This window comes from Heptranchias perlo, chromosome 5, assembly GCF_035084215.1.
Source record: "Heptranchias perlo isolate sHepPer1 chromosome 5, sHepPer1.hap1, whole genome shotgun sequence".
NCBI classification, from domain to species: Eukaryota; Metazoa; Chordata; class Chondrichthyes; order Hexanchiformes; family Hexanchidae; genus Heptranchias; species Heptranchias perlo.
Genome location: NC_090329.1, coordinates 117,497,683 through 117,511,320, shown reverse-complemented (window position 1 = coordinate 117,511,320; position 13,638 = coordinate 117,497,683). Strand labels below are relative to the sequence as shown.

The following is a 13,638-nucleotide window of genomic DNA, read 5'->3' as shown; positions in this document are numbered from 1 at the left end:
GTGCACTGACTAAGACTGACGATTTCTGCTGAATTGAAATCAAGCCCTCGACTTATTGCTGAATAAAAGATGTGAACTGTTTCACTGTGGATTGCTATACAGTTGCTGCTTTAGACTGGGGCCTCGATAAAACATTTGCCATTAAACAATACTTTAAGTCTATGTTGAGGATCCGATGACACTTTGTATTGGCCTGCTGCCCATATCCTAACCCGCACCAAGTACCCATCACCCGTGTGCTCGCTGACCTACAATGGCTCCTGGTCCACCAACACCTCGATTTTGAAATTCTCACCCCTCATGTTCAAATCCCTCCATGGCCTCACCCCTCCTCATCTCTAACGTCCTCCAGCCCTACAACCCTCTGAGAACTTTGCGTTCCACCAATTTTGGCCTCGTGCATCCCCCCATTTCCTTCGCCGCACCATTGGTGGCTGCCTTTAGCAGTCTGGGTCCTAAGCTCTGGAATTCCCTCCCCAAACCTCTTCGCCTCTCCAGCTCTCCCTCCTCCTTTAAGACCCTCCTTAAAACCTACATCTTTGACCTTGGTCACCTGTCCTAATCTCCTTCTTGGGCCCAGTATCAATTTTTGTCTGGTTATGCTTCCGGTGAAGCGCCTTGGGATATTTCACTATGTTAAAAGCACAATATAAATGCAAGTTGTTGTAAAGGATTCAACACATTCAAAAGATGAGGAATATTAGTCCCACTTTGCTAGCAGGGTAGTGGGTGCTGCAGTACTAATAATAGAAATGAAATAGGAGTTGCAAAAACGATAATGTTAACAATAATCTTATGAATTCCCAAAGTAACAGTATGCAGCTCATTTTGCTGTAATTCCAAAATGCAGTCAGTCAGTGCCTTTGCAAACATAACATCGTTGAGTGACAAATGGGAGTAAGAGCGGAAATTCTGATTACTTAGAAAAAGGCATAGTACAGAGATTAGGAGTGCCTGATATCAATTACTGTTGCATAAAGGGTAAGAAAAGAGGTAGAATTAAGTTCCTGGGAGGCTTTCAGTTTTCCTCAGCAAGTAAACTTCACTTTCTTTTTGGTAATGATAAACTACAACAAGTAAATGCACATTATTAATTAGTACATGCTCATTTAAAAAAGAACAGAAACACTCCACAGGTACAACAGATTAACTTGTTGACTACTCAACCTGCTTCCCAGCTTTCAAAACATGCAGAAGCTTTCTACTGTACATTCACAAGAGCCCTGTTGCAGTCTTATCTATCATATGTAATGGAGAAAGGCTGCATATGACAGAGACTGCTCTCCGCAGTACTAAACGAAGAGTCAACTGCAGCACTGCATCAGCTATGGCGCATGGAGCAGTGACCCACGGGTTGTGACATAAAGAGAAAGAATGCGGAATCTTCTCACTGTATACGATTGGTGAAAAAAGATCATTTATAGTTAACAATTCTGAAATGTAGTTAGCGCTTTTGCACTAACACTATTAAAGAAGATTGCTCTCATTGTTGCGTTACAATGTGCTCTCCAGTTGTACTATGGTGATCAGCTGTGACTGAAAATGTTTGCTCAGTCTTCGCTGTGTTAAGAATGTTGACTCAATACAGATGTATGGAGGTACAAACAGCCTCAGCAAGCAAAGGAAGGTTATCTTTTCAATCAATCTACCGAAAGTCTGCTCTTGGTTTAAAATTTCATTTTCACATGAACACAGCTTTGAGTAATGTCAGTTTAGACAGGCCTCTGCAAGAAAGTTGCTTTAAGTAAGACTGTTACAGGCAGTTTCAAATTCAGGTGAGCAGAATAAAAAAAACGTTTACCGGGTCAGCTCTAAGGCAATCAAATTAAAGCAGAACGAACCTGGGTAACACAAGCTTTGGCTGGAACTGGGATGTGCGGCTAACAAAACAGAGTTAAAATTTATCACCTGATCCATGCACTTATGATGTTAACAGTTTTCCAGCCCGTGCTGGCTTCATACCATAAAGGCTAAGTAATTCAGGAAATTAATACTGTGGTTAAGTGGTTAATAGTGAAATTAATCTGGGGCTTTCAGAGAGGCCTTTCTGTAGCAGCACCAATAACTAAAGAAGAAAAACTTTTTTTTTGTTGAGAAGAAACAGACCCAAGATTAAACTAGTAAAGCAGAAATATATGCATCATTTAATTTGATGTTATGCTGTGTTGCACAGAAGTCTAACATTCATCAGCCCCACATGCGAGGAAAGATGAGGCATAGGCTCGTAAAAAGGTTAAGTATACTGTGTTAACACATGTCGTTAACACATGTTGTGTGGAAAACTCTCACTCTCATTTTCTTATCACACCATTTTTAAATGTACGTCTGTCAAAGGGGGAAGACGGATCTCATACAAAATGATTAATTATGTATCGCAGTGCCGACATTTTTGTGCTTTAAGCCATAGCAACTGGTATCCATCACCCTACCTGACCATGTTACAGAATAAAGCAGTGTCTAAAAAAAAGGGAACCAAATGTTTTGCTCCAGTTCTCTTATGTGACGTCCATAATAGGTATTTTTGCTTGATTGAGTGGCATTGTTTACAGCTATCCAGACCAGGTTGGAATACTGCCTTTCAATGTATGTTTACAGTACTTATGTTTTGAATTAACACTAATTATCTCTAATTATTATTAGTTGTCATAGTGCCAAGAATTATTGGTTAGATATATATCATTGATGACCGATACTTCCTGTGTAAAATCTGACCTCTGTAATGGAATTTCCAGGGGTCAAAAAAGCCATTATTGAAGGTAAGCTTTAAATGGGTGACAACGGCCCTTAATAACATGTTATCCATAAATCTCAAGCAGAAAAAAAATGATGAACCAGAAGACCTAAAGTAGGGCTCTCGCAGTAGGTTTAATAAAGTGCAGAGAAAAAAGTAATTAATGCAATCAAAAAAAGACTTCATCCCTTGCTTTTAGTTTCATTAAAAGAAATGTTTGGTTCATTTATCGCTGACATGGTTACAGAGACCACGGTGACTTGTGACAGGCAATAATCCAAAACATGCACCTTTAACTGCTGCAAAGCAAATGCAAACATACCAGAAATATTATGCACTAGCGGGGTAGAAAAGCCATCAGCCAGTCTTGATCCTTACCAATTACCAAATGGTAGGCTTCAAGATCTACTAGGACACATAGTGCTTGATACCTGGTTTATTATTCTTGGGCTCCTCTTCATTCTGGGCAAAGAAAGACCCAACACAATTGCAGCTGCTTTTCAACCATCATATAAAATATGAAAATAAATGTTTGCACTCAGCAAGAATTCACACATTTTGGTCTAATGTTTCTTTTCGAAATGCAGGAGAGAATGAAACTGATATAATACTTTGTTTATGTTTTGTCAACCTTGTGGTTTTTAACTTCAAGCAAAGTTTTCTAGTACTTAACATTGGCCATTTGATCTCTTGCAAAGTAGATTAGTATATTCTTATTCTCTACACGTGACAGACACACAGTGGCTTAAATTCATTGGCGCCGAAATCGGGCGCGATTCCGATGGCGTGTCAGAACGGAGAGGCCCGAGGACTGTCCTAAATTTGTCCTCGGGCCTCCGTCATAATTCAGGCGAGCTGCAGGCGCCAAGTAGACGTCCCGACGCGGCTCGCCTGTCGGGGGCCTAACCAATTTCGGCTGACATCGAGGCCCACAGGCAAGTCCAGGGAGAGACGATTTGGAGGGGGCAAGGACGGACCTAGAAAACGGGCGCAACGATGTTGAATTTATACCCCAAAAACTCTTGTTTGACGTCATTCGTAATGTGTTGCATCACCAAAACCAAACCTTTGCAATCAGCCAACTTTTTACTTACTATTAACTAACACAGTAAACCCAAAGATGCATTGTTTTCTTCCTTCGACCATTTCAACTCATTTATCATGTGCCAATACTCTACAATTGCAAACTAATTAGTATAAAGAAAATAGTGTATTCTTTATTACATGCACAGTTATAGTTGAAAAGTTATGAATGTGAATTAACAGATCAAATCTAATGATCTACAACAGTACAGGAACGACCAACAAAAGCAGCCTAATGTGGAGGCAGAGCAGATGAATGAGATGGTGCTGTCGTCTACTACGCACAAACCGTCCCCACCCATATTTTGACTACACCACAATCTTTTTCTGGGTACATTCAGTGTTAGATACAGTCACTGATGGACAAAAAAATGCAGAGCAGTCAGCATGTACTGCAATCGCTCAAAGGATTCAAAGTCATAATCTGTTCTGTTTTTGTGTACTTTTTTCACAGACTTTCCCCACCTAGAATCCTTTCAAGGACATTGTTTTGATTACAACTGCACACACGTACCTAAGTTTAGAAGTTTTCGCTTAGAGATCATCCTTGGAGATGGTAGAATTTTAGTGTTGTGCATTCACTGGAGTTAGACACAAAGACATGTAATCTCTTCTCTACTGTAACTCGATTACTGAGAGAGTATGTGGGACAAATAATTATTTTTTTTTCCTGAGCGTAGACAGTGTTTGAAATAAACTTTACCAAACCTTATAAGGATCCTTAATATTCCTCCCAAAAAAACTTTTGTTCAAAACAAAACCTGTCATTTCCCATTGTCACAAATATTGTGGCCATCATTCCAAATGACTTTGTCTTTAAAACAATGTGTCTCATGGGTCATTCATCTGTTTTCACTGGTCACACTCATAAGCTCACATCAACTGTTCTTGCCCCATCAGTCCAGGCACTACACTGAAACCTCAGCCAATTTGCAATTGGTATATGATAAAGAAACAGTTTATTTTATAACATACACAGAAAAAAAGCAATTAAAACTTCTAAGTAAACAAAGAACTTTCATCAGTCTCATACATACACACCCACCCACCTAGCTCTAATCAAATAAGAAACTCATCTAATTTAGGTACTTGCTGCTGTGAATTATTTCAGCTCCACAGCACTGACATAAATCTAAGTGACAAGAACAGCAGCGACGTTCATTAACTTTCTGAACTCAATTAGCAGAATTTCTGGCTGACTTTCTGCCCGACACCAAAGAAGGAGGCTCTTACCACGAGTCTGCGAACGCTGTGCTTGTGCCAAGGCGTGCTGTGCATGGTAGATGGCTTGGCAGGCTGGGCTTGGAGTCTGTGTAGACTTGTCGCAGCTTGTGGGTTTAGTCATCTGTCCACTGTCTGTGTCAAGAGAATAGCATCCACTCGATAACCTGCTGGATCGCGAAGATGGGGTAATAGGGGAATGTGGTCCACGCAAGATATTAATATTAAAGAGTGGACATGTTGTAACGAAGTTTGGAGACAACTGGATACTTTCGCAGGTTGTGCTAGTAGGGGAAACCCCTTGATCAGAAAGCTCACCTCTTGACATGCTTGTGATGCTAAGTCTGGAATATGGATGCTGTTTAGTTCCCAGTCGGATCCACCTTCACTTCTGTGGAACAGAAAGTAGTTGCATTTTCTCCTATTCGAGAGAAGAAAAAAAAAATTAATGCTTTTGTCTCAGTCTTAAAAAGTGCTATAAAAAGGGAGTTTTTGATTTGTGAAATACTGGTGCCTAATGCTGCAATCCTAATCCTGTTTATTGCCTCAGTCACTATTACAAATACATACAAAAATAAATAAAAATAACAACAGAAACTCACAACTCAACTTGACAGCCCCGCTAAGTCGGCTGCCCTTTTTAAAGTTTTGTTTCAAAATCAATATATATTATGTATATACAAATTTTGAACTTACAACCTTGATCACCTAGCTCGTCATGAAGTTGACCACTTACTTTGGTCCAAACCTGCATTTTTAACCTTTCTGAGTCAGCCTCCTGCCAGGTAAACAGGTACAGTATTTTAAATTGAGCCTCAGCAGAAACCTTCAGTAGAAACCTTTCCAATCTTTGAAAAAAGATATTCCTGGTCCTCCATTTTTGTGCTGGGATTAAATGTAGCAGGCCGGATGCTGGGATTAAATATAGCAGGCCGGGAGAAGATAGCCAAAACTGCACCCGAACTACAGCTATAGCTGATCCTGGTGCCAAGTCAGTTGTACCCACTTGCCAAGCTGACTGCTTCCAATGAATTCCTTAAGACAGTTGATTCGTCAGGTTTGTCAAATTTAAACAAGTTTTAAGGGATATTGCCTTTAAATTGTTTTTCCTTTTCCATGTCTTACCGTCAGAAGCTCCCAAAAAAAAGTTGCCTGACTTGTATCACAAACTGAAAGCAATGCTCAATCTGGTTTTGTGGTGTGCTTTTTAAAAAAAACCACAAGCCTGTTGAACACTTTTATGGTTATATGCTTATTCTTAAACACTTTTATGGTTATATGCTGATTCTTTTTATGGATAACCAAATGTTTGAAAACTTTAGGATCTCAACTAGCAGTTAATACTTCAAGCTAGATGTGTAAAATCTAGAATCAAAACTTTATAGATTATCTACAGCCACAGAAAAACATATGCATAATAAAGTCCACTAAATATTAAATGAGTGCCTCTCCCCCTCACAGTGGCTCAGTAGATAGATGTATTGCTCAATGGGATACTAAGTGAAACAAACTAAGAAGGTCCCAGGTTTAATCCTTGGGCTATGTCTGATATCAGTCAGGTGGCAATGAAGACACTACAGTTAGCCTCACTGCCCTTAGGACAGGGAGAAAACAAATCAGACAGGTGCCTGCTCCTGATTGCTATCAGGAGATCCCTGCTAGAAAGTGAGTGTGCTCTGGGTAAGAAGAAGTGTGATACCCCTCTGGTCCCTTCCATTCACTGTGCAGATTCACACATGCAGAATTATCACTTGGGTGAGGTACCTAAGGACCGATGGCACCTCCAGAGACTTACTCCAGCATGTCACCAACATTGGGAGAAAGGGGAGGAAAGTGAAGAAAAAATATTGGAAGGAGTGCTGAACTTATTATTTCCTGCAAGAAAATCGGTGAGACAAATACGTGAAAGTTGTAAGCATACAATAAAATGGACCTTAAGTCTACTGCAAAGACACAATGGGAGAGGGAACAAAGGGTGAATTCCCCCCAAAAAATGATTTGGCTCTACGATGCACCCCAGTATTCTCCCTGTTGTTCACCCAACTCTTTAGATGTGATTGCGCCTCTGGTCTGTTCCTGGTAATTTATCTTTTTCACAAGCAGTATCAGAGAAAGTCACCTCTACAATTTCCTGTTCAGCAATTGTATCCCTGACTAATCTGGTACTCAAATTGAGGCATTTCACAAAAGGTACACAAGTATTTCATCAACTCTATAAACATCTGTTTGATAGAGATGATTCTTCAGTGAGCAGCCCAGCTCACCTGCATATAACTGACAAAGGATAATAAAATCACATTTGTAAAATCTGCCCTGCAATGTTTGGGACTCCGGTCTTCTAATACATCCTATTTGATCTTTCACTGAACCTTAAAACTGGCTTGGTAATAAAATAATAAGGGATGAAAGACGTTGACAATCCTGACTATGCTCAGATTTGAATAAAGAGACAAGCAGGTATAAAATACCCCAGGTTTTCACAATAGTACCCCTTTTGTCTCTGCCCTGCAGCATCTGCTAATTTTCATTATTTTTCCCAATTTAATAAGGCTCTGCATTATATATCACCCCATTAGTTAATTAGTTTTAAAGTTGAGACGGCTATCACTGCTACAAATCACTTTTTTGGCTCAGTACAAACTGCAACAGAAGCTCTATTTCTACAAGCCATCATAAAATCTTGAACTGAAGCCTCTTCCCAACAGAAATTTTTTTTCGTGCTGATGAAATCTAGTAGTAAGAGATGTGAGGCAACACTAGATGTGGATCTGGCGTTTTTCCTACTACAGTCCCATTGTTCTCTCCAAAGTGCTGAGCGCAGCGTTTTCAGAACTGGCAGCAGCTCCAACAAGTGCGTCACAACTTCCACACTGTCAACAATACGGGCTGAAGTCAGTGGCTGCGCTGCTCTGATTATACTCCAAACCTCAAATTCTGTGGGCATTTTATTGCCAAAAAAAAATCCACTAAGTTAAAAATAGGGCTTCAGATTCGACGTGTGCAGTTGGTCACAAATAGAATCAAAAGTATTTCCCCCCCTCCCCTCCCCTCCTAAACATACCTGTTGTCATGTATAAATGTAAACAATTTTACAACACCAAGTTATAGTCCAGCAATTTTATTTTAAATTCACAAGCTTTCGGAGATTTTCTCCTTCCTCAGGCAAATGTTTACAATTGTTAACCCCAGTCCATCACCGGCATCTCCACGTCATGTATAAAGGATAACAAATCTTAACTATTAAGAGAAAAAAGATTAGAACTTGCCCCGTTCCTATTACAGTGGCCATACGTTTCGCGTCCCGTGTTGCAGTTACTGTACATTGTTGCCGGGTGTGCAAGTTCGGTTTATTTATTTTTTGACGGGGTGGGAGGCGCTTCAAACTACAATTAAAAGACTGCAACTCCCAGAGTTCAGTACATGTCACACTTGTCCCATCCTCTAGTCTACAAGTTTGCAGACGTCTCCCCCCCTCCTCTCCCCGGGAGAGACCGAGCACCCCCCCCCCAACCTCGCGCCACCACCACCACCACCAAGGGACGTTTGATTGACGTGCCTTGGAACACGGCCCCCGCCGGCTCGTAGGCCAATCAGCGGCGGGCGCGCCTCCCGGGCCGGCGCGCGGTTGGAACCCGGGGGGGGGGCGGGCGCCGTGACGTTCGCGCTGCCCATTGGCCGGCTGCGTTCTTTTTTTTGTTTTGTTTACACTCTGGCGTTCTGTCACATGCGCAAAGCGCGCTGAGCCTCAGCTCAGTCGGAGCAGTCACACGGTCACTGGGGTGCAGAGAGGAGGAGAGAGAGAAACTTTTACACTGCTGGCGACTTTTAACCAGCTCTCAGCAAACACCGACAACGCCCAAAAAAAAAACCCGGCTAACATATTCATGCATGAATTAAAATTTCCAACCCCACCTCCCCATCGCAAATCAAATCTATGTACTGTTCATTTTTTTTTTAAATTCCCCAATTTTGCTTTACTTTCTTTTTTTTTTAAACAAAAAAAACATTCCTATTGCACTTCTCCCACTCCGGCAATTAAGACGCCGGTGATAGTGTGACAACGTAAATCTTGACTTGTGTTGCGGGCCGAAATAAAACACACATCTATCTACAGGCAATGCAGTTAATCTCTGAAAGTTCGTTAAAGTGACAACGTTTCAAGCGTAGCTAGAAGCGTTCGGGGAAATGGGGAAAGAAAATCTATATATTTAAAAAAAAATAAAAGTTACGGCGAAGTGGCGCAAAACTTTTAAGCGAATTGTCGGCTCAAGAGGCGAGATCGTCCCTTTAAACTCCCCCAAAACAAAAAAAAAACTGTTGCGCCAAAAGCGGGTTTGTATATCGGCTGTGTTTATGAAATTTGACAGAATGTACATATATATAATATATGTATGTGTGTGTAAAGTAACAGTCCTAACTCTCCAACTCTCGGTCGATCGCCTCCGCAAACCGCAGTACATGTGGTTTTGTTATTGCTGCCGTGGAGCGACTTTTGGAGCCCGCCGGACAATAAACAGACACGAGACCGCCTCCCCCCTCCTCCAAAAGCCACACTCCACGCGAGTCAAAATATTGCACCTAACTTCATTTCTTTTTTTAAAAAAAAAACAAAACTAATCAGCGCCCAGAGGATGAGCGGGTCAGGCAAAAGGGACTGTTTTTACACCGATCGCTACTTTTACCAATCGCATTCTGTTCCCGGTTTACTCAGCCCGCTGGCTATTTATTTCCAAGTACATGCAAGTAAAAAAAGGCTTTTTTTTTCCCCCCGTCACCGATCTGAAGTAAACAGATCAAGGACTCTTAGCTGCTGCTCTCTGCTGGAAGTGGGCTCACCTGTCGGGTGTGCGTTTGTCGCTCTCCTTTGTTTTTGAAGCTCTCGGAGACTCTTGAGATCACTTTACAGTAGCTGGTGAGGATGTGCTGTGCGACTGTTCGCCCCGGGTCTCAGCAATGCTCCAATGAGCCGACTCTCCTCCTCCTCCTTCTGTTCTCTCCCCCTCCCCCAGGTCCCCGCCCAGAGAGAGGCTGTACATAAGACACACACAAACACACACACATATATATATATATATATATTATACACTGAAACCCAGCCCGGCCCTGCAGGGGGCACGTCGGGGCAGGTAGATGGAGAAATCGGGGGGAGGGGGGAACAGACATAGAGTTGAGAGATAAACACCCGCCTACAGAAGCAAATCCAGGAAACGATCGATATATATAATTTTTTTAAAAAGTTTGTTTTGATTTCAGGGAAGATGGGTTATAAATATTGTATAACATTGCACAGCAGGGAGACAACGGGTTTTCTGTGCGTGGGATGGTGGAGTAGATGGATTACTTAAAGGAGGTTCTTTCTGGGGAAGTTTAAAATAGACATTTTAAATAGAAATTAAAACCCGCTGAAAAGACTATCTGGACAAGTGGCCACTTGTCAACATTGAACACGCTGTGTGTTCATGTAGGGAGAAAATAATAAACGAACCGCTCCGAGAGTAAGACACGGTCCCTTCAAAAAAATATCTCCCGACGCCGACAAGATTTAACCTCCAGGCCAGCGGTGAGAACCGAGAGAAGGGGAACAAAAAACAACAGTGGACCCCGGTTAAAGTGGGGAGAGGGAGGGAGGCTCGAAGGGAGATCTGAAACTTCCTCTTCAGCAGTGGCTTGAGTTCGGGGGCAGCGGGGCGGTCAAAACTCTGGGATTAGATTCAAATCGCTAGAGAAGTAAATAACACCTGGACATGCCGCAACAAGTCAGGCTCGGGAAGAAATCACCACTTATCGAAAGACAGGAAGGGGAAATTACCGATTAATAACGCGATTGCATGCGGCGTAATCGGCGCTTTCAGATCAATAAAGATGCGTTGTGTTTAATCGTACAAACCATTCGGGTCAAATGAGAACGAAACACAAGGTGTTTATATATATATATAAAATCAAATAGCAACAAGACTGTAAACTGTTAGAAGCGGGAGGCTCCTTTCATTATTTTCTCATCATCGCAAATTTAGAAGAATAAGAGAAAAATAAAACCAGTGTCACTTAGTGGGGGTCGGAGGGAATTTAAACAAGGCTTTCATTACCGGCAGAGTTTCTATTTGAATACTGGTGCATGCGATATAAATTTTCAGTAAAACCTATCAACTCAGAAGTGTTTCCCAAGTCGGTAAGCGCCGAAATGCCGCCGCTGGTTTTCCCTCCACCAAAATTTTAAAAAATCTCTTGCGTGACGGCAGCCGGAGATAACGATGTGAAAACAGACAGGGATGGAAATCTCAGCACCATAAACAAACCAAAAAAACCTCAATGCAACAAAACAGAAAGTGCTAAATGAATATAATTATTGCAAGTTACCGCGGCGCAATGAGCAATGATGAAAGCGCGATTTGTCACATCAAAACCTTTTTTAAAACAAATTTATTTTCTGGATAGTTATTAGTCCGTCAATATCAAAGCATGGTGTGGTAGACGAATACAGTTCTACTTCATATATTTATGAAACATAAACGGTTTGCAATTATGTTGTATCTCTTCACATGCGAAGAGCATCATCCAAAAATCGCAGTGTGAAAATTGCTGAACGCCCTTAAAGTTGGTTATTGTAGAGAAAGATTTGTACATGAAATAAAGGTGAGACTTCTAAGATGCGCAGCGCTGCGGATAATCATGATAAAAAAACATCATTTTACTTCCAATATATTAGTAAAATGCGAGCAAAATGACTTGTGAGTTAGGGAATGGCGCGGGTCGGGACCGACAGTCACCAAGAGTTTAACCCCTAGTGCCTTTAGATTGTATACACACACTTGAAGAAAAGAAAACAACCAGTAAAAAAACCACAAGAGTTTCATTTTCAAAATGTGATTTTCTTTTTTTTAAAAAAAATGTTTGTTTGATGTGCCCTGATCATTCCCATAAAGACTCTCCTGAATGTTATGTGTACGTCGGTTCCACGTGAGCCGAGCGCAGAGGCGATGTTTTGGGTTTACATTCGAGGGAGGATTTCGGTCTGAAAGATAATATCAAGTGAGAAAGTAGCAATGTCCACCCACACGAATCAGCAAAGTCAAAATTCGCACGAAAACGGAGGAGAACAAAAAAAATACAATCGGTCCGTTTGGAATGAAAATGTGTTTATTTTATCTATATAAATTTTTTGATTCCCATTATATCACAAAAATACAGTACCATAATAAGAATGGTTTCTGAAAATTTCAACATTTTTCATGCTATTTTGATCACAGCAACATTATCATATTACAGTTTGACAACATTGAGGGGGGAAAAAAAATAAGTTGTATACAAAAAGGTCATGGGGCTGGCACGGTGCGGCTCCTTCAGCTCCTGCTCCCGTGGGTTTTATAGTTTGGCCCGGGCTACTATTGGAGCTTTGGCGGCGCTGGGGTGATCCAAGTGAGGTTTGGGATAGAAAGCCCAAGTTGCTCGAGGGTTGGGAATGCCGGCGATCGGTGCGTGAACGGTGGCGGTGGGGATATTGAAAGCCGACAGCACGGTGAGAGCGTCCTCCTTCGCCGACCTGCACAGTTCGGTGAGCTGGAAGAGAGCGGGAGAGAGAGAGGGGTTATCGGTAAACGAAAAACTAGACATCCTTTCACACGGGTAGTGCGGGTCAATGTTAAATTAACCACCGGGAGGGTCACCCTGGGATGATGCAGGCGGATGTGAGACATGGGCAAAGATAACAACGGGAATCATTGTAGATCCCCCCCAAAAAAACCGGCTTCGCATTTCTATTTTCGTTTTGCTGAGCGTTTTAATCTGGAATTTCCTTCTGCTGTCAGCGGTTTAAACGGGCTAATTTCCAGCGTATGTTCCCATTCACCACATTTCCCCACTCACTCCCGCTCCTTCTCACTAAGGACTTCAGCAACAGGGGGAAGTTACTTTCGATTAAAATGACTCGGAAAGAAACTTAACTGGCGATCTTCTCCGTGACATTAAAATATTGTATTTTTTTTAAAATCGGTTACCGAATACTTAAAACTGAAGAAACCACTGAAAGAAAAACACAGACGCGATTTCCCTTGACATCAGTGCGGGGGTGAAGTTTTGAGGGTTTCAGTACGCACATATAATTAACACTTTAAAATAAATATCTCTGTGAATATCACCCAGTAATGTCCCTCTATCCATCCACACAGCTAGTAGGGCTTTAGCTTGTAGTTACTATCTGAGGTTTATGTTTCTGTGTGTATGTAATAAGATGAGCGAGTACTGTTTCGTTTTATTCACCTCGATCGTGTGGGCAGATCGTTTCGAAATGGTTCAGAATGTGGTTAATCAGCTGTTTCAAACACTCTCCAAATTGCCGTCTATTTTGTCCCTGTGTTGTAAAAGCTATTTCTTTTTCATGAAGATCGAAATTTTGTTTATTTCTGGTTAAACGAACAGTAAAGTAACCGGCAAAGTTCGCCGTGTGTAAAAAAAAAACCGCTGCCACTAGGTACCAAACAAGTTATAAGCGGCGAGATCATGAAATAGATCGGATCATTTATATTATATAAATGTTATGGAACGCTCTCGGATGTCACGCAGCCAGTCAGTAATGCAATAAAATACCATCCAAACATAGGCTAGAC

The 13,638-nt window shown here is 41.5% G+C and overlaps 2 protein-coding genes across 9 annotated transcripts in view; both read right to left on the bottom strand.

Moving 5' to 3' along the window:
- Positions 1-10,024, bottom strand: part of bcl2l11 (BCL2 like 11) — a 46,531-nt gene extending 36,507 nt beyond the window's left edge. For 2 of the 6 annotated variants that reach the window (XM_067985095.1, XM_067985094.1), the window contains exons 1-2: positions 9,872-10,024; positions 5,048-5,456 (exon numbers count right to left, since the gene is read on the bottom strand). In XM_067985095.1, the coding sequence (XP_067841196.1) occupies positions 5,048-5,363 (316 nt within the window). In that variant the 5' untranslated portion in view covers positions 5,364-5,456; positions 9,872-10,024. Of the gene's footprint in view, positions 1-5,047; positions 5,457-8,301; positions 8,486-9,871 lie in introns of those variants that run through there. The other 4 variants (XM_067985096.1, XM_067985097.1, XM_067985092.1 and 1 more) reach the window with 4 other exon arrangements.
- A 2,126-nt stretch (positions 10,025-12,150) lies between these two features.
- Positions 12,151-13,638, bottom strand: part of acoxl (acyl-CoA oxidase-like) — a 294,551-nt gene continuing 293,063 nt past the window's right edge. For 2 of the 3 annotated variants that reach the window (XM_067985090.1, XM_067985089.1), the window contains one exon: positions 12,151-12,592. In XM_067985090.1, coding sequence (XP_067841191.1) covers positions 12,398-12,592 — 195 coding nt within the window. In that variant the 3' untranslated portion in view covers positions 12,151-12,397. The remainder of the gene's footprint in view (positions 12,593-13,638) is intronic. The other variant, XM_067985091.1, reaches the window with a different exon arrangement.